Here is a 26,980-nt window from a genome sequence, read left to right on the forward strand (position 1 = left end):
CATAAGCGTTAATCTGTTCCTTTGGAGTGGGGAATCTCTCAGCCTTTCTTGCCAATTGGATGGAGGAATATATATAATATAGTGTAGTGCTTTATTTAAAACTGAATAAAAGCAGGTACAATGCTACAGCATAGAAAAACGCAAAACAAACTGGCCAAATGTACAGTAATACCCTCCGCTCCTAGCAAAAGGATGTGGCAGCGATTTCGTCAGCACGTAGGCCCCTCCCAACGCGTTTCATGTGCATGCACATTATCAAGGGATCTGAAAGTTCATGGTTAGGGTTTAAATACACACTAAATATATTACTACTACCACTACATTTACAAATGTAGGAGCTCCATCCAAAGTACCCCAATGCGTCCAGTCTGTCTGCATTACACTTTCACAGATGGACTGGATGCATCATTTTCTTTTTCTGAGACACTCCTAGCAATCTGGACATATGTTATTTCTATTAGACTAATAAATACCATTTTCTGTCTAAATATTTTTCTCACTTCATTTAGAAAATGAAGATTTTCTGAAATGAAAAAGTGATTCAACTTCTCTACTGGAAAATACAAAATATAATAAAATGTATGAGTCAACGTGCTTGTTTTAGTAACAAAATTGTAACATTATGAACCAAATCTTCCTCATGCTGCTTAAACTAGATGGTACATTTTGTGCATTATCCCTGCCTTTACATGTTCCAGAACCTCCTGTTCATAATATAAAAAATCCTGCAAGGGTACAGAAAAACATTCATGATGGCCACAGCAGATATGCAGGAACAGGAGTTTGAGATCCCTAAAACATAAAAAACTGTCAGGTGGTTTACCCCTTTACCTTCTATCAAATACTCAAATGTCAGTGTTTGGTGGACTCATCCTTTAATCCATTGGACAATATAGACACTTTAAGGAGAACTATAGCAAGCTCCTTGAGGACAGCAAGGAACAGGTAGGGGCCTAGTACTGGGACTGATGTGAGGAGATGTATTTTACCCAGTGGTGTATTTTGGTTTTATGCTGCCCTAGGCAAGACTAAAATTGGGCACCCCCCCTCCCCCTCCTATGTAAATTTGCCGACTCCTTTTTTAACGAATGTGGCTCCCTCCAAAATTGAAGGACTACAAGTCCCAGCAGGAACCCCTGAGATATCACGAGAGGGGGGTGGGTGAGGCAGAGAGAGAGGGGGGTGGGTGAGGGGGAATGAGAGAGAGAGAGAGAGGGGGATGAGAGAGTGAGAGGGGGGATGAGAGAGGGGGGTGAGAGAGGAGGGGTGAGAGAGAGGGGGGGTGAGAGGAGGGGTGAGAGAAGTGGTGAGAGAGGAGGGGTGAGAGAGAGAGAGAGGTGAGAGAGGGGGGGTGAGAGCGAGGGGGGAATGAGAGAGGCGGCTCTAGTGGCCAATAGAGTCTCAGGTGGAGGGGGGGTGGCTTTTTTGTTGCCCCCCTGCAAAGTGCCGCCCTAGGCCTGGGCCTTGTTGGCCTTGGCCAAAATACAACACTGATTTTACCCCCTGATCTCCCGTGCAGGTTGGTTCCCTTCCTCCAAGCAAATGAGCAGGCTTATGCCACTGCAGTTTGATGTTCCCTGTTTTTCCTTAATGGGACCAGTTTAAACTTTTATATGTTGTGTGCTTCCTGGGTCCTCAGCTGTTGGGTGTTTTCTTTCTCTACCTTCTTAGTGGTGGTGCATTTTGTTACACTGTGTTCTCTAAGTGAATTTCTAGAAAATTTAACAGGTTGACATACTGGGGTGTATTTACTAAAGGCAAACAGACTGTGCACTTTGCAAGTCCAGTTGTACACATTTTCCCCAGATCTTAGTACATGTGGTAAAGCTCTGCTGATTTCCATCATCCAATAACGTGCAAGCAAAAAATGCTTTCTTAAAATTTTCCTTGCACCAGATTGGGTATTCTTTACAAAGTGAAGCTTTTTAACCACTTGCCCTCCAAAATATTTACCCCCCCCTTTCATGACCAGGCTATTTTTTGCGATACAGCACTGCGTTACTTTAACTGACATTTGCGCAATTGGACATTAACTGACACTTTTGACACTTTGCAGGAACCATTGACACTAATACAGTAATCAGTGCTAAAAATATTCCTTCTCACTGTACTAATGACACTGGCTGGAAAGGGGTTAAAAATAGGGTGATCAAGGGGTTAACTGTGTGCCTAGCCAGTGTTTTTGTGTACTGTACTGTATGTGCTGCTTTTAGTAGGGGAAGAGATAGATTTATTTCCCTGTTTTTCAAGGACACAAAATCCATCCCTTCTGCTGAAATGGTAGCCCTGTGTGGGCCCAGGAGGGATCCCTAGGACTTAAGGGCAGGCCCAGGCAAGACGGGGAGCCCTGGCAGCTAATATCAACAGGTACCACCCACCTCCGTACAGCCGGTCATCCGATCGCCAGCGGCGCACCCCCCCCATCGCCAGCAAAGCGACCTGCCCCCACCAGGAGGTGAACCAGACCACCCACACAGCCCCAGCATAAGTAGAGCGTTGTAGGATGGGGGGGGGACAAATGCAGGGGGGTGCCTGATGGGAAGGAGGGGAACCCAGGGGTCTGACGGTCCCAAGGAGGGGTCCACGTCAACCCTAAAACCCTCTAGGGGGAGAGGGGGGACAGATACTGACTATACCAGGAGCTAGGCTGGCAACGCTCCAGACAGAACCCCTCACTATCAAAATAAGGCAGCTGCCGGCCAGGAGGAATGCTTCGACTTGGGCCGAGACCCGGTCGAATGCGCCCTCGCAAGGCTTTAACTCACAGGCCAGCCCCCGTCTGGTGGGGCTATGTCGCTGCCAACCTAGCAAAGAGCTGAGGTCTGCGCACACTCATTGGCCAGACTGGGGTGACAACTGGCTCTAGATTATCCAGCCTGTTGCTCAGTCTGGCAGTTGATTGTAGATCTCACAGGAAAAAAAACAGGAGAGAAAATTCTATCTAAAAAGAAAACATTGCCAGGACCAGAGATCCCAGCAAGGAAATAGGTCCTTACTCCTGACTGGGCAGAAATAAACTGAGTACCTATAGCAGAGAGAGGGAGTATACCACCTGGGACTGTCCATAGGCGTAGCCAGACTTTTCTTCCTGCCTAGTGTCATACTCCTGTAGGGGGCAGTATAACCCAATGGTTAAGAAAATCAAGAACTGTGTCCGCCAATGAACAAAAGAGAAAAAAAAGCTTGTTGGGAAGTTTCCTATTCTATTGATCAGTGTTAATATTGGCAGCAAATTTCAATTTACTTTTAGTCTTAGTCTTAGGACTAAAATGGCATTTTAGTTTTAGTCCCATTTTAGTCTTCTGCAAGTGTTTTAGTTTTAGTCGTATTTAGTCGACTAAAACTCCAGTACATTTTAGTCGACTAAAACATCTCACATTTTAGTCGACTAAAACATCTTACATTTTAGTCGACTAAAACTCATTTTAGTCATCTATAATCGAATGGGTGTAGTTCAATTGTAATTTGTAATGCATTATTTAAGCATTTCTCTACAATTTCCAAACTCATTATATACTACTGCTGGTCCTGGAGTGAAAAATCGAATATGTTATTATTTATGATATTAAGCTTTGAGCATGCACTAGCACAGCACTACACCAGTGTTAATTTTGGCAGCAAATTTCAATTTAGTTTTAGTTATAGTCTTATGACTAAAATGCCATTTTAGTTTTAGTCGTATTTTAGTCATCTGAATTGTTTTAGTTTTAGTCGTATTTTAGTCGACTAAAATTGTGTTCATTTAGTCGACAAAAACGTTTTAGTCGGTTTTAGTCGACGAAATTAACACTGCTATTGATGTGTAACCATTACAAGAACTAGGGAGACGTATCTAAGACACACTGAAAAAATCATTAGGGCAAGGAAAGGTCGGAGCCCCAACAGATTTTAATGGCGTTCTGTGTCTCGTGTTTCCCTCACTTTATGTCTGGGTGACAATGTTGTCACAGAGACAGGAAGTTAGGAAAAAAAGGTTAAAAACTTTTCTTCATTGTATCCAAAAAAAAAAATATTGGGACTGGAATCACAACTAGCTGATCCACCTCTTCTTTTTACAATACATTCGTTTCATCACAGTATGTATTGTATTTCTTATCGATTTCCATATTCCTTTATAATCTTTAATGTGATATTTTCTACAGGACTCACCATGAAGAACTACTTAGTTTTCCTTCTTGCTGCGACTATTTTCTCTTTCACCAGCTGTCAAGATGCTGCAGAGGAGGTGAGAAACTCACATGTTTTTTCAGCCAATAAATATTTTGTTTCTCAGCATTGTAAACAAACACACATAGCAGTGAGTGTGAAACAACATTGCAGATGCAATGCAGAGGGGAGCTTTGTGTTTTGTGGACACATTGACATCTGCATGAACAAGAGACTGAAGTGCTATCAAGTGCTGGAAAAGTAGATGCAAACCCAGTTACTAAAATCTCATTAAACTTATAACACGTTCATGTCATTTCACCAGTCCTTTTATATACAATTTATATATACAGTGGATATAAAAAGTCTTCACACCCCTATTAAAATGTCAGGTTTCTGTGATGTAAAAAGATTAGACAAAGATAAAGCATGTCAGAACTTTTTCTACCTTTAATGTGACCTATAAACTGTACAGCTCAATTAAAAAACAAACAGAAATCTTTTAGGGGGGGGGGGGGGGGGGAGTAAAAATGAAAACCTAAAATAATGTGGTTGCATAAGTGTGCACACCCACTTATAACTGTAGCTGTGTTCAGAATTAAGCAAACTAATGTTAACCACTTTAAGACCGGAAGGATTTGCCCCCTTAATGACCAGGCCCTATTTTGCGATTCGGCACTGTTACTTTAACGGACAATTGCGCAGTCGTGCGACACTGTACCCAAATAAAATTGTTGTTTTTTTTCCCACAAATAGAGCTTTCTTTTAGTGGTATTTGATCACCTGTGCGATTTTTTTTTTTTTTTTTGCGCTATAAACAAAAAAAGAGCGACAATTTTGAAAAAAAAAAAAAAAAAAAGAATATTTTTTACCTTCTGCTATATAACATTCTCAAAAAAAAAATTTAAAAATCAAAAATGTTTTACCATTTTAGGCCAATTCGTTTTTTGCTACATATTTTTGGTATAAAAAAAAAAAATCGCAATAAGCATATTTTGATTGGTTTGTGCAAAAGTTATCACATCTACTAACTACGGAAAAGATTTGTCATTTTTATTTATTTATTTATTTTTTTACTAGTAATTGCGGCGATCTGTGATTTTTTGCGGGACTGCGACATATGCACTGTTACTGTAATAATGACACTGGCAGGGAAGGAGTTAACCCTGTGGGTGATCAAGGGGTTAAATGTAAGCCTAGGGGAGATGATTCTAACTGTGGGAGGGACTTGGGAAATGACCACAGAGACATGTGATCCTATAATGAAGGATCACATGAGCTCTATGGTCATTGCAGGGAGAAGGACGGTCGGCTGTATTTACAACAAGCGGCAATCGGAGCCACCTCACCCGTGCATTGGCTTCCCCGCTGCCGAGTGGGGGGTGGGAGCATGGCGGTGGCGGCGGCGCGCGCTCGCCCCCTAGCTTCCTGCGCGCGACCGACGTAGACCTACATCGGTTTGCGCAGGAGAGCCACCCTGCCGCAGTAAATCTGCGGCGGGTGGTAGGGAAGTGGTTAAATAGGAGTCAAAACACATCTGCCATCATTTAAAGTGCCTCTGATTAACCCCAAATGAAGATCAGCTGTTCTAGTAGGTGTTTCCTGACACCTACTTTTTTTCTTAGTTGCATCCTACAGCAAAACCATGGTCCACAGAGAGCCTCCGAAGCATCAGTGGGATCTCATTGTTAAAAGGTATTCGTCAGGAGAAGGGTACAAAAGAATTTCCAAGGCATTAGATATACCATGGAATACAGTAAAGACAGTCATCATCAGTGTTGGGGTAGTTACTCAAAAAATGTAACTAGTTACTAGTTACTTCTGTAAATTGTAATGAGATTACTTTACTAGTTACTGCATTTGAAAAGTAACTTCACTACTTATTACTTTACTTTCCTCTTTCTTAATTGACCGTGTAGAAGAAGATACATGACACTCTTTCTGCATAGAGTTTATTGTATAAACACAGGCTTTGGGAAACATGAGAACAAAACCTGAAAAAACAGAATAAAACATAAAGTGCAACAAAAAGTCATAAACTTCATCCCTCTCAATTCTTCAAAATAACGATTGTATCGCACGGCTTGGGTAACGCAGGAAAGTGCGTTCCTATAGCCTAGTAAAGTAGTGTAGTTACCTCCTATAGCCTAGTAAAGTAGTGTAGTTACCAATATTAGTATTGTAACTAGTTACTTTACTTTGTTACCAAAAAAAGTAATGTAGTTACTGTAATCAGTTACTTTGTAACTAGTTACCCCCAACACTGGTCATCATGAAGTAGAGCAAATATGGCACAACAGTGACATTACGAAGAACTGGACGTCCCTCCAAAATTGATGAAAAGACGAGGAGAAAACTGGTCAGGGAGGCTGCAAAGAAGCCTACAGCAATATTAAAGGAACTGCAGGAATATCTGGCAAGTACTGGCTGTGTGGTACATGCGACAACAATCTCCCGTATTCTTCATATGTCTGGGCTATGGGGTAGAGTGGCAAGATGGAAGCCTTTTCTTATGAAGAAAAACATCCAAGCCCGGCTAAATTTTGCAAAAACAGATCTGAATTCTCCCAAAAAAACTGTGGGAAAATGTGTTATGGTCTGATGAAACCAAGGTTGATCTTTTTGGCCATAATTCCAAAAGATATGTTTTTGACGCTAAAACAACACTACACATCACCAAAAAAACACCATACCCACAGTGAAGCATGGTGGTGGCAGCATCACGCTTTGGGGCTGTTTTTCTTCAGCTGAAACAGGGGCCTTAGTAAGGTAGAGGGCATTATGAACAGTTCCAAATACCAGTCAATAATGGCACAAAACCTTCAGTTAGAAGACTGAACATGAAGAGGAACTTCATCTTTTAGCATGTCAACGACCCAAAGCATACATCCAAATCAACAAAGGAATGGCTTCACCAGAAGAAGAAGAACATTTTGGAATGGCCCAGCCAGAGCCCGGACCAGAATCTGATGGGGTGAAAATCTTTGGGGTGATCTGAAGAGGGCTGTGCATAGAAGATGTCTTCGCAATCTGAAAGATTTGGAGTGTTTTTGCAAAGAACAGTGGCCAAGTCAAAATGTGCCATGCTGATAATAAGTGCTGTAATAAAACAAAACAAAAGGTGCCTCAACAAAAGTATTAGTTTAAGGGTTGTGCACACTTATGCATCCATATTATTTTAGTTTTTTAATTTTTACTTCCCTCCATCTAAAAGATTTCAGTTTGTTGTTCAACTGAGTAGTACAGTTTATAGGTCACATTAAAGGTGGAAAAACTCCTGTAATGTTTTATCGTTTTCTTATATTTTTTTACATCACAGAAACCTGACATTTTAGCAGGGGTGTGCAGACTTTTTATATCCACTGTATGTGCAACTTTTATAAAAAAAATAAGGGTCAATCCTGCTATGAAGGTAATTGTTTAAATCACCGGTTGTTGTTTTGTGGACACACTGACATCTGCAGGAACAAGAGGCTAAAGTGCTATCAAGTGCTGGAAAAGTAGATGAAAACCCACTTTCTAAAATCTCATAAAACCTATAACATGTCCATGTTATTTCACCAGTCCTTTTATATACAATTTATCTATATACTGTATGTGCGACTTTAAAAAAAAAAAAATGTCAATCCTGCCATGAAGGTAATTAATTGTTCATGCATCTGTTATAGGGTGACAATGCTCACTCCTGGTCTCCAAATTGTTCTCCTACAATGTCAAACTTTTCACATGCTGTCCCAATGGGGACTACAATCAACCCTGCTGACACATAATGTTCCACTCATCACTATAAAGACATTCTACCTGAGAAATGATGTGCAGCAGTTGCTTCGATGCAAGCATGTAGAAAGGAGGTGGCTACAGAGAGGATGGCATAAAAGTAAAAAATGTGAAAAGGTTATCCTGTAAAAAAAAAAAAAACTCCATGGTAAATGTTTATATGATGTACAATACTTTTTCATACTAAGGCCTCATGCACATGGATGGTTTGAGGCATAAAAATCTATCTGGCTTTTTTTGTGCATCTGTGTTTACATGCGCATATGATACACTCCCAAGCGCGAAAGATCAGCACAACACTATTGGCGTATATATAAGTAGAAGCACGCAAGGAAATTCAATTGCAAGGCCAGCTGTATGCGTCTCCCAAAAATGCAGAAACCTTTTTTTTTTTTATGCCTTAAACAAACCGTCTGTGTGCATGAGGTCTAACTAGTAGGTAACTCCACATTCATGGGGGAAAAAAATGGCAAATGTTTAAAAATGCAAGCTGTTTTCTGTTTCCCTGATCCTCTGAAAACGCTAGATGACTGGCTGTTAGGTTACTCATCTGACTTTAATACTTTCTAAGTCTCTGATCCAAAATGCATACACACATCACGAAATTCAGAGAAAAGTCATTAGTCCAAACCTGCATGCTTATTATAAGTCTGTGACTATAATACTGAAGCAAGGGGCTCAGCATGACAGCCCGGCAACCTTTTTCGTTTTTTGATATCTTCTAATTGAAAAGGGTTTTATGTGCATAAACAATAGGTCCTTCAAAGGGCTTAAGCGGAGCTCCACCCAAAAGGGGAAGTTCCACTTTAAGGACTTGTTCCCCGATCCTCTTAAACAATTGGCACTTTTGAGGAGCGGGTACCCGATTTTGACAAGTACCCGGTTCCCACTTCCGTTCCTAACGCCGCTGCGCTATGCAATGGAAGTTCTCCTTCCTCCCTCCCTCTGCAGTCTTCTGGGACACTGACAGGTCCCAGAAGACTGCATCCACCACTCGCGACTCGTGCATGCGCAGTGGGCACCCGGTTGTGAAGCCGCAAGCTGTCTTAGCCAGGTGCCTATAGTGAAGATGCTGGCACGGGGGACCAAAGACAGCGGGTGAGACCATCTGGGGTGATCTCACCACTGGATTGTGGGTCAGGTGAGTGGCTTTTTTTTTAAAAGTCAGCAGCTACACTTTTTGAAGCTGTTGACTTTTATTTTTACCACAGGTGACTGGAACTCCTCTTTATTATCTTATTCTTCCAGTGCCAGTAGTATCAATAAAGTGCCGTGCTCCCCTCCTTATGTGCCCTTACTCAACAACTTGTAGTGGGTTTAACACCTGTGTTAAAAGGGCTAACGATTCTTAACGATAAGTTATTATAGATGGTTGTTTCTTTTCCCTCTTGAGGCTTCGGCAGGTAGGGCAAAGATCCTCATATGAGTGTGGGGAAATAGAATTACACAATGTATTTCCCCTGCTTCTGTTTTTTATTTATAAAAAGTATTTAAAAGCAAATTACACACTTGCAAGCTTTCCTCTTGTAAAAAAAAACACTGCCCTGGAACTCAAAAGTCGCGGTTTGCATTCCAAAGAGTGGACGTGACATCGCCGGAAGTATCCACCCCCCAGGAACTTCCGAGGATGCTCCCTGGGCAGAGCGAAATGCATTAAGCTGGCGGATACTTCTCTCAGCAGCAGTCTTGAAAGTTATTTATAGATTTTTACACACATCATAGCGCGGTGATTACAACACTAGACATTTTTATGGATGTGTTTCCTCACTTTTACTGATGTAATGGTATACATAAGGCAGCACATTGCGAACTGGACCAGTTTTGCTTAATGATGATGTTACATACCTTATAGAGGCAGAGATGATGAGAGGAGCTTTCCATACACCTCCTATCTAATACCCACCTTGAGTTAGTGACATCTAGGCACAGGTAGCTGCAGTAGGTCCCAATACAGTAGGAGGTAAAATTACAATTTGGATTCTGCTGGGATTCTCAGACTGGGAACAAAGCCATATTTGAAACAAGCCAGCAAGGACCGAGGGGCAGCTGTACCAATTCTGAATGCAGGAGCAAGGTCAAAAGCCATAGAAGGGTAAAGATCAGGCGGCCAGCAAAAGTACATAAACAGTGTGTAGAGGACAAAGTCAGGATACAAGGTAAGGACAGCAACAACAGATTGGGATAAACCAGAGTCAGGAGGCAAGCTAGATCAAGTATAGAATAACAGGATGCAGGTTTGGTTACAAATCACAGAACCTCTTTGGGCACAGCCATTTTATGGTCTTCCTGAAAGATGTGGAGAAACCAAAACCTGGAAAGGGGAGGGGTATGTCAACTTTTGGTAAACTAAGTTTGATTTTAAAAAGTGCAAGGGGGAATTGTTTTTATTGGTGCTTTAGCCACCTCTCAAATTTGGTTACAAAAAAGTTTCAGGATTATACCCTGTGACGAGACCCTTGCTCGCTCGCTTCCGCTCTCCCGACACTCCTCTGTTTCTAGTGAGTCAGCTTGCAGATCGCAACGTCTGATGGTTCGGTCAACCAAGGCTCCGGGATCCGAACTACAGCTATGTGCCCTTCGGAATCCATTAGAACAAACACCAGGCAGGCTGTATGTAAGTTCAAACATGAAGACGGTTTATTGGAAGTACACAGCACACTTTTATACAGAATTTGGAACATCCTGCCCCCAACAACCGCTTTCCCATTGGTCAATTGCACAGTACATACCGTTCTCCTTCAGGTCCTCCTTAGCCATGCAAATGAGGACTTGAAAATGAGTCAGCAGGGATTGGTCGGATAGCTTGATTAGAAGGACTGTTATGTGTAATGAGACAGAAGCCCCCAGGGGACAATCAATGTACACAATAGCCAGACACAGAACAATGAGAGGTCATTAGCACTTACAATGAGACAGGGAAATCCACATTCCCTCCCAATACACAAACAAAAGAAAAACCTTGCTGACATTGAAAGATATGTAATATACACAGCATTTAGGAATTACAGATTTCATGGCAAATGGGAATAAATCTTAATATTTCTATATGGAGATATTGCTGGCAAATATGAAGCAATCCAAACCATTACTTATCTGTCTTTAAATTCCAGTGACGGTGAATACTGTCACATACCCATATACACAACTCATGCATTTAAGGTTTAAAATGTTTCTGATAATATTTTGGTATTAATCATTTTTATTGCTGTTACCAAATCCAGAACCCAACTGTTGTTGTGGAAGAAGAAGAGGATCCATTCTACAAGACTCCACTCAACAGGCTTGCATCCTCTGCATCCAACTTCGGCTATGACCTTTACCGTATACATGCAAGCAAGAATCCATCCACCAATATCTTTATGTCACCACTGACCCTTGCCACTGCCCTTTCAGCTGTTTCCTTGGGTGACTACACAATTCCTGATATATTATTTTTATTTACTTGCTTAGAAAAAGTGAAAAAAGCACCCCATAGCTTGTTACTGAGATACATTATAGCCTCTGATCTTTAGAAGTCATTTGCCTGTGATTGGTTTTGCAGTAAGATGTTCTTAAAAATTATTTTATAAATAGCTATAGGAATTGGCAAACCTTTGTTTTGCATGCATACAGGGCGCCATCAGAAGATCCAACCCATTATAAAGTACAATGACCAGCTAAATTTATGAGCAAGTTTGCTGATGTTTGTACATCATTTGCCTTTTCCATACTACCAAGAGAAATTCAAGTTTTTTTGCATAAATTTTGTGTATTTATAATACAGCTGATCGAAACATTCATTGGTTTTAAGTGGCAAAAAATTGAATCTGTCGATGATTCGATATTGATTATTATCGAGAACTGCTGTGCTTGATCCTGCTTGCAAGATGCTGCACATTCAACATTCTATAATGATTATTTTAGCCCAAATCATTTCATTGGCATTCATCCCATGCAGAGCAAAATGCAATCACTCAAAAATAGCAGAGGCAAATGAAGCTGAATTCACACAAGAAATATGCCTCTACATGCCAGTGGCAACAAATGAAAAACAAAAATGTATTATTTTTAGTTTGCTGAACTGTTTTTCAAATTACAACCCCGATTCAAAAGTTAGGGCACTGTGTAAAATCTGCATAAAAACAGAATGCAATGATTTCCAAATCTCATAAACCCTTATTTTATTCACAATAAAAAATGGAAAACATATCAAATGTTAAAAATGAGAAAATGTAACATCTTAAGAAAAAAAATAAGAATTAATTATTTTATCGCTTTAGCAACTTTGGTACTCGGCACCCCTCAGTATTGCCCTTCATTTTTTTCTTTCTGTTGGGTGTCAGTTATAATGTATACTTCCCCACTGTAATTTACTTGGCATGGTCATCCTCAGATTAGTCCCCTTAGACATACCCCATTGTGGTAACATACTGGTGCATTTTCTTGCTTGCCCCCCCCTTTTTTTTTTTGTTTATTGATTTTGCTTCATGATATCTTTTCAATGGTTACATGTGGTTCTATAAAAAAGCATTACTTATTGGTCGCTGACATCTGAATAATTTATATAACCTCTCCTTTGCATGCCTGTTTAATGTTCCCTGGTCTGATTTTGTCTGATGTATATAGTGGCATTGTTATATTGTCTTTATGACAGAAGGTTATTCGGCCTTTTCTACACGACACTACCCATGTAACAAAGGTTCTTGATCTTTTGCAATTTTGGTATTGGTACAAAGAAAAAAACAGAGTAATTTTGAAATTGATGGCAGCAACAAAACTCAAAAATGTTTTTTTTCAGGCCAGGTTTACCATGGTGTAGCATTCCCTCTTCTTTTAACAACATTCTGTAAGGCTGGGCTCACATGTGTGACTTGGATGCGGTTTTCACAGTATCCGTTTCGCATGATGTGAGTGTCACCGGCTTAATGGAGCCAGTTCACACATGTCCAGGGTGGTCGCATTGCAAATTCCAAAAGGGTCCTGTGTGTTTCTGTGGGGATTCAGGCAAGAATTCAGACTTGAATTGCACCTGAACCGGTGAACAGAAACGCACTGGACCCCAGGCTGGAAACCACAGCCACACATATGTGAACCCAGCCTAAAAGTCTGGGAACTGAGGAAACCAGTTGCTGGAGTTTTAGGAGAGGAATGTTGTTACATTCTTGCCTGATATAGGATTCTAACTGCTTAACAGTCCTGGGTCTTCTTTGTCATATTTTTCATTTCAATATGTGCTAAATATTTTCAATTAGTGAAAGATCTGGACTGCAGGCAGGCCATTTAAGCAGCTGGACTCTTCTACTACGAAGCCATGCTGTTGTCATAGATGCAGTATGTTTTAGCACTGTTCTACTGAGATACGCAAAGCCTTCCCTAAAAAAAGACATCAGCCTGCATCTCTGGTGATATGGGGGTGCATTAGTGCCTATGAAATGGGCAGCTTGCACATTTGGAAAGGCACCATTAAAGCTGAAAGATATATCCAGGTTTGAGAGCAGCATAAGCTCCCATCCAGTCTTTTTTTTTAGGACAATGCTAAACTGCATACTGCATCAAAGACAACAGCATGGCTTCATAGTAGAGAGGGCCAAGTGCTTAACTGGCCTGCCTGTAGTTCAAACCTTTGATCCATTTAAAAAATTCAGGGCATCTTAAAAACGAAAAATGTGGCAAAGACGACCCAGGATTTTGAGCAGTCAGAATTATATATCAGGCAAGAATGGGACAGCATTCCTCTCCCAAAACTCCAGCAACTGGTCTCTGTCCCAATTTTTTTGAAATATGTTGTTGAAGTAAATTTTCAAAATTTCAAAACTTTTTTTTTTTTTTTTTTTAAATGCTACATTTTCTCGGAATAAACACTTGATATGTTTTCTATTTTTTATTGTAAATAAAATATGGGTTTAAGAGATGAGAGAGAGAGATAAGAGAGAGTTAAGTGTGTATGTTCCCAGTAATGTGTAGTAAAAATAACAAAAACTTGTCATTTGTACAGGTGCTGGACAGCGGACTGAAACCTTAATACATCGTACCTTGTACTATGACCTGCTTAATGACCCAGAGGTCCATGCCACCTATAAGGAGCTGCTCACAAGCCTTTCTTCCAAAGCAGTAAAAAGCGCATATCGAGTCATCTTGGAGAGAAGTAAGCTGCTAAATCACTTTCCATATCACCTTATTAAAAACAATAGCAAACTGAGATCTGTGAATACAGTCTTTAGAATGTGGAAAGTGGGTTTGCTAACATGAATATATTTGCTGACTGACAGAAGAAGAAAATTAATTTTGCAGCCATAGAAAATAATAAAAGTCAGTAAAAATCGGAGTTGGCATGATTATAAAGAACGTAATACAAATTTGACAGGATAAGAGATACTGAATCTGCTTTCATTGTTAGAAATTTGGGGTAAAAATATACTGCTTACATAAGGAATCATTTGGTAAAAGCAACATTTCTCTAAAATAGGAATGCAAATCTATGCTATACATATCCCTTATCCAGATCAGTATTTTTACACATTGTCACAGTATGTACTGACAATATATATTTTTTATACTGCACTTTTATCATTACAAAGTAGCCCTTTAACCACTTTACCACCGGAGGATTTTGCTGTCTTACGTCCAGGCCACTTTTTGCGATTCGGCACTGTGCGACTTTAACTGACAATGGCTCAGTCATGCAACGCCGTACCCAACGAAATTAACGTCCTTTTTTCCCACAAACAGAGCTTTCTTTTGGTGGTATTTGATCACCTCTGCACTTTTCATTTTTTGCGATATTAATTAAAAATGCGACAATTTTGAAAAAATAACAATATTTTTCTACTTTGACAGTTAAAAAATATCCATTATATTCAATTTTTGTCATATATTTTAGGCCAAAATGTATTTAGCTACATGTCTTTGACAAAAAAATTCTCAATGAGCGTATTTTTAACCGCTTTATGACCGGAAGGTTTTACCCCATTCCTGACCAGGCCATATTTTGCGATTCGGCACTGCATTAATTTAACGGACAATTGCGCTGTCGAGCTACACTGTACCCAAATTAAATTTATGTCCTTTTTTCCCCACAAACAGAGCTTTCTTTTGGTGGTATTTGATCACCTGTGCGATTTTTACTTTTTGCGCTATAAACAAAAAAATAGCGACAATTTTGAAAAAATAACAATATTTTTCACATTTTTTTTATATGAAATTCCCCCCCCCCAAAAAAAATGTAAAAATCAAAATTTTTTATCATTTTAGGCCAATCTGTTTTCTTCTACATATTTTTGGTAAAAATGGCAATAAGCGTATTTTGATTGGTTTGCGCAAAAGTTATTGCGTTTACTAACTAAGGGAAAGATTTCTGTCATCTTTGGTGTTTTTTTTTTTTAACGAGTAATGGCAAAGATCTGCGATTTTTTTTGCGGGACTGCGACATTGCGGCGGACAGATCGGACCCTTGACTGACATTTTTGACACTTTTGGGGGTACCAGTGACATTACTACAGTAATCAGTGCTATACATATGCACTGTTACTGTAAAAATGACACTGGCAGGGAAGGGGTTAATTTCTATTAGAGAGGGAGGGGTTAATGTATGCCTGTTGCTTACTGACGTGTGTGGGGGGAGGTGACTGAGTGACACAGGGACAGATCGCAGGTTCAGCTATGCTGAACCCTGCAATCTGACCCTGCCTTTCACTTAGGAGATCCGCCTCAAGATCCCCGATGATCGGGGAAGAGCAGCGGTGATCACCGCCGCCCCTCCCCTGGCCCGACTCCCGCTGTAACTGAATACAGCAGGAGCGTGCCGCCGAGAGAGGGGAATGTCTGGTGACGTAGGTCTATGTCGCCAGACAATAACGAGCCACTTTGCCGCAGTAACATCGTGACTGGTCGGCAAGTGGTTAACTACAAGCATGTGCTCTGCTCAGACTAAAGTATGCTATCAGGCAGCTGCAGGCAGTAGTCTTTTCCTGGTGATCAGACTATAGCGCTGTAACTTTGCAGCAAGTCATAAAGTGACAGGCAGCAGCAAGACAACTGACTGATGCCAAGAACATTTAGGCCCCATTTACCCTTTGCGATTCTGCCCGTGAGTCCTAATCACTGGGCAATCACTGCAAAACACGAGACACATTTGGGTGCCATTGATTCTAAATTTCACTCCAAACAAGGTGTGACGTGCGGCAATCATGCTTTTAAAAATAGGGTAAAGCTTGTCGCCCAAAAAGCTTCTTTGGGGTGACAAACGCACATAGGGCAGCAATCCACATGAATGGGCTGCCCTATACGCAACACACAGTATCACGTGAGAATTACACTTTGAAAAGCGCAAGGAAGAAGGCTTGCTCCCACTGTGCGTAGTGTGAGCAGGTCTAAAGTTACTGCACAGACACCAGGACATAAATGGTTGTAAAATCTATAGGCCAACATCAATATAAAAGGAGTATGCTGATCCTGGATGATGTTCTTTTATACAATTCACACATGATTCTATTGATCTGTTTAAGTTTATATGTATGTTTATAAAAGTTATTTTGACTTGCAGGGCTCAGGTTAAAGCTTGATTTTGTGAATCAGATGGAAAAATTCTACGGGCAGAAGCCTCGTGTCTTGTCAGGAAATGCCCGCCTCGATATCTCAGAAGCCAATGATTTTGTACAGAAGAGGACGGATGGGAAAATTTTAAAATATTTTAAGGAGATCCCTTCAGGTCTCAGTGTCCTCTTGCTTGGAGCTGCTTATTTTAAAGGTAAACTCTTGGGCAGGCATAGACAGTCTGAAATTGTGGGCTGTATTGTTTATGACTGTTTCTTTCTGCTGAGCTATCAAAGCTCAGTGTGTACCAGACTTTGCTTTCTAATATCCACCCATTATGATGTCCTTTAACAATGAACCAGTAAAGGGCTATAAACTAGTAATACAAAATAATATGTCTAGCTTGTAGGTAGAAAACATACTCTCACATCTTATAGGATGACAAGCAGTCTCCTCTTTTGAGAATGTCACTTATAATAAACAAGGTCCTAATACATCTATTGTACAAGACTGGGGAAAAACTACCCTAGTAAAGTTTACTAAATAGCACTTTGGAATATATAGCTCTTAAGGATCAGGTTTGTAATATCAGTTTATCAGCGGGTAAATAGACTCTTTCATTTTTTCCATGCATAACAATATTCGAGTCTCTTACTGGTCCAGTCCTGTTCTTCCAGTTTCCCTACACTCCCTTGTTCCTCCAGAAGTCAAACTCTGTAAGCTCTATTTCCGGTAAATGGCATGCTTCCAAGATAACTGTGTTCGGTGCTGTCAAAGATTTGCCAGGCCTAAACACTAGATCACTGAAGGAGGTCACAAGCTCCTCCATACCCAGAAGGACATTTTTGATGGCTCCAACAAAATGCTGGGGGAGCGTGGGAAGCATTGGTGCATCAGGGGTGGCCCAGAATGGGTAAAATGACAGATCTCTTTGAGGACAAGGGTTTGACAACCTGCTTGTGTTTTGCTGTGATCTCCCATGGCTTCCTCACTTTTAGTCAACCGTGTTGTAATTATAATAAAAAGTTATTGTAGGCTATACACAATTAGCAAATGTTATCTGGCAGTTTACTAGTCCTACCACAATATATAAACTTTTATAGTACACTGGCCTTGGAAAAACATGGTTATACTTACAAAATTTGACCAGAGTACTAAAAATGCCGGGCTAACTTTTAGTACTAGTTCACGAATGGGCATGGGATACAGTCTGGCAAAGATAAAATAAAATACAGTATATTTCTCCATTACCCATATAACGCATTCATAGTTATGGAATTATGCAGTCAAAACAACATCTACATATATAGTAATGCAAGAGGCCCAAAACAATTAAAACGTTTAGAAAATTAAAGTGTCAATCCGCCCAAGTGTCATATTTTACTACAGGTGGAGCCTATTGTGTTGAGTCAGTCTCTGGCCTTGTATCTCTTGGATTGTCCAACTGTGAGATCTCCCTATCATAATTTGACTGTTCCTTGCAATTTTTAAACACTCCAGCTCATCTTGTTGCATTTTTCATAGTATTAAACAAATCTAACTTACAAAAGGCAGAGTGAGAACCCCTTAACAGCCACAATAGGGACACAGAGCTAGGAATATACAGCTATAGAGATCTTATTAATATCATTTCTAAGAGGTATAGCAAATTGTCAAGAGGTTAAACTCTGTAGCATACTTGATGGGCCTGATTTCAGTGCTACTCATTAAGGCTTGGCTCACAATACTGTGATGCGATTTTGACTTGATTTGTAGTGTGACTTTGATGCGACTTTGGCAGCATTTAGAATGTGGTTTGTATATTCCAGTGGCGAACCTTGGCACCCCAGATGTTTTGGAACTACATTTCCCATGATGCTTCTGCACTCTGCAGTATAGTTGAGCATCATGGGAAATGTAGTTCCAAAACATCCGAAAATGCTGCCAAAGTCACATCAAAGTGGGGCCAAATCCCACTGTAAAACGCACCAAAGTAGCACAGGAACCTTTTCCAAAAACGCACCATAGGGAGTCACATTAACTTTTATTTTTAGTTAACGTAACATGCTCCTATTCACCCACCTCCCGCCGCCAAAGCTCCCCAATCTGACAGTGTGTGAGGAATCTTCTTCCCACACCTACTGTCACAATTTGATAATAGCACAGCTGTGCAGGGCTCGCCCACAACATTCATTCACAATTTCCTGTGAATGAATAGACTGCAAGTACCATCACCCATTGCGGCTGATGGCTTGCAGTTCTTGCAGTGAACTGCAAGGGCGCTTGTGAGTCGTAGTTCATGGATTCTTCCTGCCATTTAGCAACTGCCTGCCCTTATCAGAGGTATGGGCAGACAGTGTACAAAGAAAAATTGTGTTCAGCATGGAGTACTGTATTGAGCAAAAATGACTAAAAAGATGTGACTGGTCCCCCACCGCCTCCTCTCTAAGCTGCTCTTGGCCACAGTCACATACTTGCCCCATAGGCTGGTGCTTCAGAAAGGAAGAGGACAGTGCCACAGCCAGCCAGGACAGGGAGTCAGGAAAGTAATGCAGCCTCCTTCTGTACCCCTAGACTTAACAAGCATTTAACAATTGCAGTGTGGGGGCCTCACTTTAAGCAGTTGTAAATCGCTAGAGATTTTTTTTTTTTGCAGGGGGAACCTGTGGGGTAAAGCCGTAATGTGCTAGTACGCAATGCATACTAGCACATTATGTTAAACTTACCTGAAAATGTAACTCTCCTTCGCCGAGAAGTCACCTCTCCATCTTCACCCATCTTGCTTCCAAGTTCGCGGACTCTGGCTCTGTGACTGGTAGGAGCCGTGATGACATCACTATTGCGTATTTGTGATGAGTGTATGAAATGCCGTTCCCAGCACAGGTCTCTAAAAGGAACAGCACAGGCTGCCGATGGCACTGGCTGCATGCAATGTAAACATTTCCTAAACGGTGCCTGTCTAGGAGATATTAACACTACCTATAGTAAGCCTTATTATTGGCTTACCTATAGGTAAAAACAAGAGAAGAAAGCTTACTTCCTCTTTTACACAGGTAGGTTTCTCTTTACAAGTTGGAATAAAGTAGATATTGTTAAATAATTCTACATTAAGTGATGTTCCTCAATATTATACATGTTGAATGCACTTATCTGTTAGGCTACATTCACACCTGAGCGTAGCGTTTTTCGAGCGTTTTTTACCGCGATTTTACCGCGATTTTTGCGGCGTTTTTTACCGCGATTTTACCGCGATTTTTACCGCGATTTTTGTGCAGGCGTTTTCAGATTGAATAGAGATCAATGGAAAACGCCTGTAATCTGCCCAAAAAGAAGCTCATGTACTTTTTTGAGCGTTGGGCGTTTTGTATACAGCGTCAAAACGCTCAGATGTGAACAGGGGCCATTGAAATGAATAGGATTTGTCTTGTTGGGCGTTTTGAGAGCTGATCCTAGAGCAGAAAAACGCCCCAAAAACGCCCCAAAACGCCTAGATGTGAACGGAGCCTTACAGTTTATCTAATGTTATGGAACTCTGCAGTCACAATGGTCAACAGGAGCATCTTATACAATTTTTCTGGGCTCTGCTTGCAAATCCTTGTATATATTATATTACTGCAATAGACCAATTGTCTCACCTTCATTTACAAAAAAAAGGCAACTGTGTTAATTATTATTTTGTAATGAACGTTACTAATGCTGGTAGATTATTCTGCAATTATAAACAAATTAATGGTTTTATGGAGTTAGGAGTTTAATGCTTAACAAAAGCTCATCTCTCTTTCTTAACAGCATGCTGTGTAATGGTATTTCCATTTGGAATGAGAATCATTGTAACATATTTTGGAATTTATCACAGGTCAGTGGCTGTACAAATTTAATCCCCGTGAAACCGTCCTACGTGAATTCTACACAGATGAACAGACATCCATCTCAGTTCCAATGATGGCAGCCAACAATGTTCCTGTGAGATACGGCCTAGACTCGGACTTCAGCTGCAGGGTGAGAAAAGCCAGTACTCTTAGAAAGCCTCTTTCCACTTCTTACTTCATGCTATTACATTTTTATTATTGTGTATAGTAGCCTGAGAACTTATCTCCTCACCTTTTGAATATCACCTCTAGATCTTCTGGTCTCTAGCAGTATAAAATACGGAGGTCATCTGTCAAACAACTGAAAAATGTCCTGTACACATCACACAGTTTTCCATTCCCTTCTCTTTCAACGCAAAAAAAAAAAAATGTTCTCAAAGCAGACCTGCATTGAGTAAAAACAACTAAACTAAGACCAAGTCTACAGAGTAGACATCATAAAGAGATCGTACACATCTTAGTGCTCTCCTGACACCAAAACCTCATAAAAAAACAGTACTGCAAGGTATAGGGAACTTATAAGGGCTACCTTCCTTTCACAACATAGTGCCCAGTCGCAGGAGGCTAGTGCCTAGTCCAGTGCAAAGTATTTTTATGGTACTCCAGTGACAAAATATTTAAGCATGTAAGTATAGTCAAGGTAAGCACAGGCAATCTATGGTGCTTGCTTTACAACCTTGGCCTTTTTACTTAATACAGGTACACTTTAAAGTGGAAATTCACAGAAAAATGGAAGTCCTGCTCTTCCTCCACCCACCTTTCCTCCTCTGCAGGTAATGAAAATACTTTTTCGGGGAGGGGGTACCTAGTTTTGACAGGTACCTGCTCTCCACTGCCTCTGGAATCGCATATGCGATCCAAGTGGAAGTTCGTCCCCCTCCCTCTGTGCCCACAACCTTCTGGGACACGTCATAGGACCATTGGCATTGAGCAGCAGCAACGGATTGTGCATGCGCAATAGGAAGCCAGCTGTGAAGGCGCAGGGATTTACAGACGACTTCCCACACTCAACATGGCGGTGCTGGGGAGCCAAAAAATGGCAAAGAATTCGTCCAAGTGAGCACAGCTTTAAATCCCTGTACAAGTAATTATCTCTATTAACAGTCAGCAGTTACAGTATATGTACCGTCTTTCCACGAAAATAAAACTGGGTCTTATAATAACTTTTGCTACAAAAAAGCATTAGGGCTTATTTTCGGGGGTTGTCTTATTTGTCCCGTCTCCAAAATAAACTCTAGTTAAAAGTCCTTGTAAAAGAATTTATTCTGCTCCGTAAATTAATTATATATGTGTGTATATATATATATATATATATATATATATATATATATATATATATATATATATATATATATGTGGACGTCGGCCGGAAGGAGAGCTCGGGGGGGCCTCACATGAGTGCCCAGCGGCAATGTAAATAAGGTTTTTCTACAATCATGTTACATAAAGACACACACTGGACATTGTAAAATCCTTTTACAACGTGGGTTACATGATTTTACAAGAACTTTAACTAGGGCTTATTTTCGGGGTAGGGCTTATATTGCAACCATCCTAGAAAGGTATATAAAAAAACAGGGAGTCTTCCCTAGCTTGACAAATCAGAATTATAATTCATTACATAATGGTATTCATTTCCAGTTCATCCTTGAGTCCCCCAGGTACTAGAGTGTTCAGGGTATATATCCAGAAGGTCTCTCTGGAACAAAGCCTTTGGAACCTTTCCGCCATCAAGTCACAGGGAGGGATGAACTCCCCTACCTAAACTCTCAAGCCATCAGTCGACTTATTGTGATGTATAAGAAAAATCTCTGAACACTATGCTCTTCCTTCCCATCTTTAAAAAACCTCCTGTGCTTCCCAAAGCGAGCCCTCAGGGTACAAACCATGTGGCCCACATAGAGGAGACCACAGGGGCAGGACAGACAGTAGACCACAAATTCTGTAGAGCAAGTGAAGAAACTTTTGCTGGTCTATATTTTACCGGAATGGTCCCTAAACGTCTTTTGCCGGTCTACAAAGCAGCACATTTTACACGTAATTTTCTTGCACTAAAACATGCTGCAAAGTTTACAAAAGGTAGAAAGAGCGTGGGCGGTTATGGGAGCTGAATAATTAATCCTGCTAGAGGCAACAATGTTTATAACGTTGCAGAAAGCACTGGACCTATGTTAGGGTCTTGTAACATGATGCCCCAGTGTCTTTTTTTTGTAATTTTTTTTTACATTTATATGTGTTTGGTGTGAAATTGTCAAAATACCAGGACAGCGGTTAAATCTGACTGGATGCAGCCACAGTTTGTCTAAATATTTTCCAACAGGCTTCTTCGCCAAAAGTCAGAGTGGAGCTGGCAGGGCTATCCACTGAGTGAATTTCGTCTGGTTCCTTAGAAAGGGGTTGTGAGACATTCTACTGTGTAATCTGATCATCTTATCGGAGCATCCAGTGAGCTGCTGCTTTTGTTTAGCATTTTCATTTGCTTCCTGCAAATAGTGAAAAATTAATTTTGATCATATTTAAAAAAGCAATAATAAAAATATTGGAGTGTTATACATTCCCTTTAGATACGGGTGGCCTATCCAATTTAGAGACACCAGTTACAATTACATTTTAAAAGCTAGTTGGTTGTTTAGGGTGATACGGACATTTCTACTTTAAGACACCTTGATAAATTAGGTTCATTGTCTTTTTTCTTACTTGCAACTTGATATGACCTTGCCAGGCTTGCATTAATGGATTATTATGGTAACACGCTGAAAAACCAAACCTATCTATATCACCAAATCATAAGTATTTCCTCTGTGTATACTAGTCATACTGCTTGAAGGGAAGAAGAACTAAAACATAACTTATTTGAATTTACTGAAGAATAAATGATTCTAGATTCTTAGTAATTCAATGATTATTGCTAAAATATGCACCAGGCAGTAATTCTCTGGACAGCTATTTATGCAGCTCAAAAATGAGCTCAGTATTTTTTATTTTTTGTACAGAATCATTTTATATTGCCAGAGGCTGCACAAAATATTTTGTAGGCCTTTATCTTACATCTGCTGAGCAATAAATAAGAAGGAAGCCTTCGTGTGGCTGGCAAATCACAAAACATGCAGAAAAATAAATTAGCAGTTGACATACTTTTATAGGGGAGAATAAAACTGTTGAATAATAGAAAGCTAGAGCGCAGTAATTATACAACTATGCATGGAAACAATGGATTATAAAATAGGACTTATTTTAAAATACTTTTCTAGACCATTGAGAGACAAAGGATGTCTTTACCTTCAGGTAATATTACTGCCTACAGGAGGATTGGACACTGGCAAAGAAAAAAAAATTGTAATGGAAATAGCTAGTGTTGGTGCTTCAATCATTATGGCACCATGGTTGATATGGTATCAGGATGACTGAAGTGCATTATGTTTATTATTACATTGTAATATAAAATTAAATAGTTCAACTTAACATAATGCACAATCAGTGGGAGCCCTGAGCGTGTCACTTGCCACATCGCCTGCCAGCAGATGCAACTTGTCACTTGCCACATCACCTGCAGCTTTTCATTTGTCACGTCATCTGCCTTAAGATGCAGCTTTTCACTTGCCACGTCAACTGCCACCAGATGTGGATTGTCCCTTGCCACGTCGCCTGCCACCAGATACAGATTGTCATGTAGCCTGCCACCAGATGCAGCTTGTCACTTTGCCTGCCACCAGATGCGGATTGGCACATGTGCATTGGCTGGGTCCCAGAGTGAGGGCAGTGAGAGATGTCATCTTAATGCTCGCCCGTGGCTGCACATAACAGAGCAGCCATCGCAGCTGTGAGGGCGGAACTGCGGTGATGAGGGGCAGGCGGTGAGAGATGATCTCATCTCTCTGCTTGCTCACCTACTCACTGCACCTGTGACAGAGCAGCCTTCATGGCCCAGCTGGGGAACCCTGCCCTAATGGACTCCAATAAAAGGACTTTACAGTAGGTAAAAAAAATCCTATTTAATTTTTTATCCATTGAGTGACAAAGGAAGCCTGTACCTGGACTTTCAACAGCAGTCCAACTCAGGGATGGGCAACAACAAACAACCACTATCAGATCTAACAAACCATGTGTAAACTGAAGACTGAGCCCTGGTTCCCACTAATGCGATGCAGGAAACGCACAAGATTCGCTGCGTTTCCCTGCATCACATTTCAAAGCAATCGCGCGGCGTCCATGCGATCTGCTGTGGGTGTCAATGTTAGATTAACGACACCCTGAAACAGATTGAAAAATGCAGTGCGATTGCCAGAATTGAATTCCCAAATCTGAGAAAAAGTTAGTTGATAATAAAAAGCTCAAGAACCTAATGGAGTATACCTTGACAAAAGTTGAACCCAATCCTTAATGGGCCATATACACTATAAGATTTTCTGAAGACTTTTTCCTTTAGACTTACCAAAACCATATAATATGAGGTCAAACCTAAACACTTTCAATTTGTATGCAATCAGGCAGGCCCTTGCACTAGATGGAAAAGGTAAATCTGAAGGAAATCTAACCACAAAAGTTGGATAGTGTGTATCCAGCTTAAGACGATAGTCTTGAACAATGATCTGTCTGACCCACCAAGAAATGGTGGGATGAAAAGTCAGTCTAACAGACATCACAATCTACCTCTTGGCAATTAAAGGGTAACTCCACTTTCACGAGGGAAAAAATAGCAAATAAAGAAAAAACAATATAGCGTATACAATTGTGACACATATCATATTGTAACTGAATGTTATTAAAAATTACCTTTCCTTTTCAATCTTCAGCGGTTGTAATTTCCTGCAAATGCAGTTCAATATGGCTACCTGGAGCGGTTCTGTACACAGAATGTGTACTGACCACACCCCAGAAACAATTTCCTGCTTGTGTGATGGCTCACCAAATTTCACAGGAGTCTACACTAAGATACAAGTCATATTTCTGACATCCTCTCCAACAAAAAGGTCATTTTTGGTAAGATACTTCCAATAGGAAGTATTGGAAAGGGATGCAGGCCCAGCAGATTTTCTCATTGGTGCCCTGCAACTGCCACAGCTGGTTGATAATTATGAAACCACTCCCATTAGACCCACTCAGCACAGGAGAACAGAGGAACAAACGTGGATTTCTTCAGAATAACATAAGGTAGGAATCTGCAACAAAGTTTGTTAAAATTTGCGTAATGTACGTAGAGGAGTTACACTTTAAGGGAGATTTCCTTCTGATGAACTGGAGCCAAGCAGAGGGATAGAAGAGTGATGCCCTGGTTAAGGTGAAAAGCCAAAATGACCTTAGGTAGGAAGTTCTGGGCCTCAACACCACCTTTCCCTGTGTAGGAACAGAAAGAATTCTTTACAGGGTAAAGCCACCAGCAGAGACAAAGACACCTCACAGAAGTGATGGCAATGAGGAACGCAACCTTATAAGTGAAAAAGGAAAGCAGAATATCTCTGATCATTTTAAAAGATGGTTTTTGAAGCACAGAGGGGGCCCAATTCAGATCCCACAGAGTCACAGGGGAAGGCAAAAGGAGTCATATGGCAAACACCCTGCACAAAGGTTATAATCAAAGAATGGGAAGCCAGCAGTCTCTGGACAAGATTGCAAGCACAGAAATTACCCATAATGGTTGCTGAAGGCCAAATGCTGGCCCAGACCCATCTACAAAAAGGCCAAAATTGGCCCGGAGAATTTCTTGGGATGAAAGTTTCTTGTCTTGCACCAAGGGAAGTATGCTTTCCATGTGCTGTGATAGTTTTTGCAGGGAGGAGACTTCCTAATTCTTATTCTTGGGGAAATCACTCAATCAGAAATGACTTTGTTCCTAGCAGAGCTGAGGAAAATCAAGTCCTAAAACAAAGATCCAGAAATTATGGAGGAGCTCAGAGAATCTGCCAATCTGATTAGGTTGGAGTACCACATCTGTCTGGGCCAGTCCCCGGAGCTATGAGGATCACTGGAATACTCTCCATCTAGACCCTGCAGACAAGGAAGGCGTTCCACAGAGCCACCAGAGTATCCACTTCTTCAGCTGGAGGATCCCTGTATCTGGAGAAAAACCTGTCCAATATGTTGTTGAACCTGGAGGAAAGGAGGTACACATGCAGCATTTTCCACCTGTGATGTGACACACCTTTAAGTGTAGAGGACACTCCCTCCCCGTTTGCTGCCATTTCTCCCTGTTGGTTAATGTGTGCCAATGCTAAGGAGAAGCAGATCTGGACAAAACAGGAATCCTTTTCAAAGAAAGGAAAAAGGTTGGGAGCAAAAAAAAGGATTTGATTTTTCTTGGCAGGGTCGAAAAAAGGCATCCATCCTCAAGGAACGCAAGCAAAAACTTAAGCATGCATGCTGAGAGTAGTAAGGATTATCCTTGGCTGGCCTACAATTTTATTGTTCACAGTGTCCAATCCTCCTGTAGGGGGCAATATAACACAAAACAGGGCAAAAAAAAAAAACTGTGCTATTGTTTTTAAATAAACATAAACATCAAAAACAGCCGCAAACTCTACTGTGAGAAATAGCACAGCCCCAAATAAAAAATGCATAAACAGAGTTGCGCTAAAAATAATACGGAATCAGACAGCAATGTGGTAAAAAAAAAAAAAAGGTTCTGTGATAGCATCCGCACCGTCCGCCACCTTTAGTTTAGTGATCCTCTGACAGTCATCTCCACCATATGCTCACTTACT

At 40.7% G+C, this 26,980-nt stretch overlaps 1 protein-coding gene across 1 annotated transcript in view; it reads left to right on the top strand.

Annotated features, from left to right (window-relative positions):
- The window catches only part of SERPINF1 (serpin family F member 1), a 91,071-nt gene that overhangs the window by 41,698 nt on the left and 22,393 nt on the right, over positions 1–26,980 (top strand). Inside the window, exons 2-6 of the mRNA XM_082244721.1 lie at positions 4,143–4,225; positions 11,145–11,328; positions 13,898–14,047; positions 16,445–16,648; positions 20,270–20,412. Coding sequence (XP_082100847.1) covers positions 4,151–4,225; positions 11,145–11,328; positions 13,898–14,047; positions 16,445–16,648; positions 20,270–20,412 — 756 coding nt within the window. The 5' untranslated portion in view covers positions 4,143–4,150. The remainder of the gene's footprint in view (positions 1–4,142; positions 4,226–11,144; positions 11,329–13,897; positions 14,048–16,444; positions 16,649–20,269; positions 20,413–26,980) is intronic.

The sequence above is a fragment of the Pelophylax lessonae genome (assembly GCF_965119305.1).
Source record: "Pelophylax lessonae genome assembly, chromosome: 2".
NCBI classification, from domain to species: Eukaryota; Metazoa; Chordata; class Amphibia; order Anura; family Ranidae; genus Pelophylax; species Pelophylax lessonae.